The following is a 3,772-nucleotide window of genomic DNA, read 5'->3' as shown; positions in this document are numbered from 1 at the left end:
TTTCCTCCACTCCTCCTCTTCTCTCCCTCTCTCTCTTCTCCTTTCCTCCTCTCCTCTCCTCTCCCCCTCTCTTCTCCTCTCCTCTCCTCTCATCTCTTCTCCTCTCCTTTCCTCTCATCTCTTCTCTTCTCTTCTCTTCACTCCTTTCCTCTCGTCTCCTCTTTTCTCTTCTCTTCTCTTCTCTTCTCTTCTCTTCTCTTCTCTTCTCTTCTCTTCTCCTCTTCTCTCCTCTTCTCTCCTTCTCCTCCTCCTCTTCCTCCTCCTCCTCTCCTCCCCTCTCCTCTCCTCTCCTCTCCCCCTCCCCTCCTTTCTCCTCTCCTCTCTCTCTCTCCCCTCCTCACTTCTCCTCCACTTTCCTCTCCACTCCTCTCCACTCCTCTCTTCTCCTCCTCTCCTCCTCCTCCTCTCTCCTCTCCTCTCCTCTCTTCTCCTCCTCCTCCTCCTCTTCCCTCCTCTCGTTTCCTCTCTCCTCTCCTCTCTTCCTCTCCTCCTCTTCTCTCCTCTCCTCTCATCCCCTCCCCTCCTCTCTCCTGCTCCTCTCCTCTCCTCTCTCCTGCTCCTCTCCTCTCCTCTCCTCTCTCCTGCTCCTCTCTACTCCACTCCTCTCTCCTCTCCTCTCCTCTCCTCTCTCCTGCTCCTCTCTACTCCACTCCTCTCTCCTGCTCCTCTCCTCTCCTCTGCTCTGCTCTATTCTCCTCCCCTCCCCTCTCCTCTCCTCTCTTCTCCTCAACGTCCTCCTTTCTTCTCCTCTCCTCTCCTCTCCACCTCTCCTATCCTCCTCTCCTCTCCTCCCCCTCTCTTCTCCTCTCCTCCGCCCTCCACCCTCTCCTCTCCTCTCCATCTCTCCTCTCCTCCTCCTCCTCCTCCAGGTCCTGTTTGTGCGTGAGCCTCTGGAGCGTCTGGTCTCAGCGTTCCGTGATAAGTTCGAGAGCCCCAACTCCTACTACCACCCCGTCTTCGGGAAGCCCATCATCGCCCGTTACCGTGCCAACGCCTCCCACGAGGCGCTCCGCACCGGCAGCGGGGTCACCTTCCCCGAGTTCGTGCGGTACGTGACCTCCACCCCGACCTTGACCTAATTGACCTAATAATCTTGACCTTGACCTAATGACCTCCACCCCGACCTTGACTTAATAATCTTGACCTTGACCTAATGACCTCCACCCCAACCTTGACTTAATAATCTTGACCTTGATCTAATGATCTCCACCTTGACTTAATAATTTCGACTTTGTCTTAACTCGATATGCCATGTAATAATAATAATAATAATATAATGACGGCTTTATGCCGTAAAAGTGGCCTCGTGCATTGTAATAACACTGTTCTCATCACTGGCCTTTAAATGCAATTTGTACTTTTTTAATCTTAGTTAGTCATATTTCAATGTAATAACTAGTGGTGGGACATATTTCAATGTAATGGGCCGTTAATGTGAGACAGATGAAGAAAACTTTGGGAGTTGTGTATGCGAACTATGACTTGGGCACGTCACACGTCACCACCGCAACCATAGGTATCTAATATTAATACTAGTAGTAATATTAATGTGTGTGAATGTCTTGGGTGCACTGTGGTGCAGCGCGCTAAGCCCCCCACTTGGGCTGACATGCCCTTGGGCCCCTGATGAAGGTCTAGTACCGAAATATTGCCAATCTGATTTCCTGTCATAATCTCTACAGTCATGTCATCAATGAAGGCACAAGATGCCCATGACAAGTATCTAAAACTGGTCATACAAAGAATTTGAAATTACATTTGTCTGCATGGGAAAGCAAGAAATGTAATTTCAAATTCTTTGTATGACCAGTGCATGTAAAGAAATTGACAATAAAACCAACTTGACTAAAATAAAAAATGTGTGTGTTGCAGGTATCTTCTTGACGTGCGTCGGCCGGTGGGGATGGATATCCACTGGGAACCGGCTCATCAGCTGTGCCAACCGTGTCTACTGCACTATGATTATATAGGGAAGTTCGAAACCATGGAACAGGAAGCTAACTACGTATTACGCAGGTAGTAGTGTGTGTGTGTGTGTGTGTGTGTGTGTGTGTGTGTGTGTGTGGGTGTGTGTGTGTGTGTGTGTGTGTGTGTGTGTGTGTGTGTGTGTGTGTGTGTGTGTGATGCAGTGATCATTTCGACACTCATTTTCATTAGTCTTGTGTCAAAGTTCGTTCTTAGTCTTAGTAACTTTTAGCCTTTTCACAAATCATTTTTGTTAGACATGATTTAGTCGACTAAAAGTCCTCAATATTTTAATCTAGTTTTAGTCAAACGTTAAAAAAAAGGTATTTTAGTCTAGTTTTAGACAAAAAAATTGTTCTAGTTTCTCACCGTCATGTCCGAGAGGGCTGTACTTTACGTCATTCAGAATGACAGCTGCCCCACGGTGCATAGCAGAGGAGATGTGTTTCCAGTCGAAGTACACCATCAAATTAACTATTGTAGGCCTGTTGGTTATTTAAGTAACACGTTTAAAATAAGTGATTTAGCCAGCTTATTAAAAACTGCTCGCTGGATCACAAACCTCATGAGACGACAAGAAATATTGCTGAGTTAAATCTCGCGAGATCTTTTCACAGCCCTATAAATAATTCATGAGGTAATAATGCTTTTTAGGAAAGCAGCACTCAGGTCCCAGGCACTCAGATGTATTACAGCAGGAAGAAGGGGTATATTAAAAAGCCTTTATTATCTGTGGCTACTCATATTTGAAATTAAAATGCCAACATGTTTCGACCACAATGGTCTTCATCAGGGCAAAGCAAAGACAATGAATGAGCACGAAGTTAAAAAAAAAAAAAAAAGAAAGTTTAACCCCACACTGTAAGACAATTCCCCTGCAAAATAACGGCAGTTACTGGCAATTATATTTACCTTTAATTCTACTGTTATTTCACACCAAACATCAAATACAGCTCAGTGCTGTTTAATGTATCACAGTATCGTAGTACTTACTGTTCATGCTCAATACGCGACTCAAAGTAATATTTTCACAGTAGTTGTCTGTTTTTTTTTTCAAAAGACAGTAGAATACTGTTGCAGAATTACCCTAAATGAACAGCTATTTTTTTTATAGTGTACCCCTGAATCTGGTGTATAATTAGTAAGACGCACCTCCATTTGGGGAAGGAAATCACAATAAAACAAGACAGATTCTCCTCATACAACAACCTCTAGCTATAAGTTGGTAATGTCATAAGTGTCAATTTAAATAATGTTTTTTATGTCATTGTCCTCCACAGGACGGGCGCGCCGCGTAACCTCACGTTCCCGAGCTTCAAGGATCGCAACCCGGGTGCGGAGCGGACGTCTACTCGCCTGATGCAGCGCTACTTCGCACAGCTCAACGCCTCCGACATGCAGCGCACATACGACTTTTACTACATGGACTATCTCATGTTCAACTACACCAAACCATTCAAGGACCTGTACTAGACGCCATTTGTAGTCTTTTCTCCCATTGAAACCTGATAACACACACGGCCATTGAACTACAAAAGGCTGCTTCTGTTGGCAGGCTGTTGGCACATACAGCTTCTACTACACACCATTCAAGGATCTTCATTAAAAACAGATGTGGCCATTTGTAGTCTTTTCTCCCATTGAAACCCGTTGTAACTACAAACTGGAACTACAAATGGCTGATTCTGTCTGCACATATGACTTCTATTACATGGATTATCTCTCAACTACTCCAAGCCCCTCAAGGACCTGTACTAGACGCCATTTGTAGTCTTTTCTCCCATTGGAATCCATTAATACACACGCT

General features: G+C 45.1%; 1 protein-coding gene across 1 annotated transcript in view; it reads left to right on the top strand.

The window, feature by feature from the left end:
- Positions 1-3,438, top strand: part of LOC134442935 (carbohydrate sulfotransferase 8-like) — an 11,571-nt gene extending 8,133 nt beyond the window's left edge. The window contains exons 4-6 of the mRNA XM_063192897.1: positions 870-1,048; positions 1,873-2,016; positions 3,246-3,438. Coding sequence (XP_063048967.1) covers positions 870-1,048; positions 1,873-2,016; positions 3,246-3,438 — 516 coding nt within the window. The remainder of the gene's footprint in view (positions 1-869; positions 1,049-1,872; positions 2,017-3,245) is intronic.
- Positions 3,439-3,772: the final 334 nt, after the last annotated feature.

The sequence above is a fragment of the Engraulis encrasicolus genome, unplaced genomic scaffold (assembly GCF_034702125.1).
Source record: "Engraulis encrasicolus isolate BLACKSEA-1 unplaced genomic scaffold, IST_EnEncr_1.0 scaffold_26_np1212, whole genome shotgun sequence".
Taxonomy (NCBI): Eukaryota; Metazoa; Chordata; class Actinopteri; order Clupeiformes; family Engraulidae; genus Engraulis; species Engraulis encrasicolus.
The sequence above is the reverse complement of the archived record's forward strand: the minus strand, read 5'-3'. Positions and strand labels throughout refer to the sequence as shown.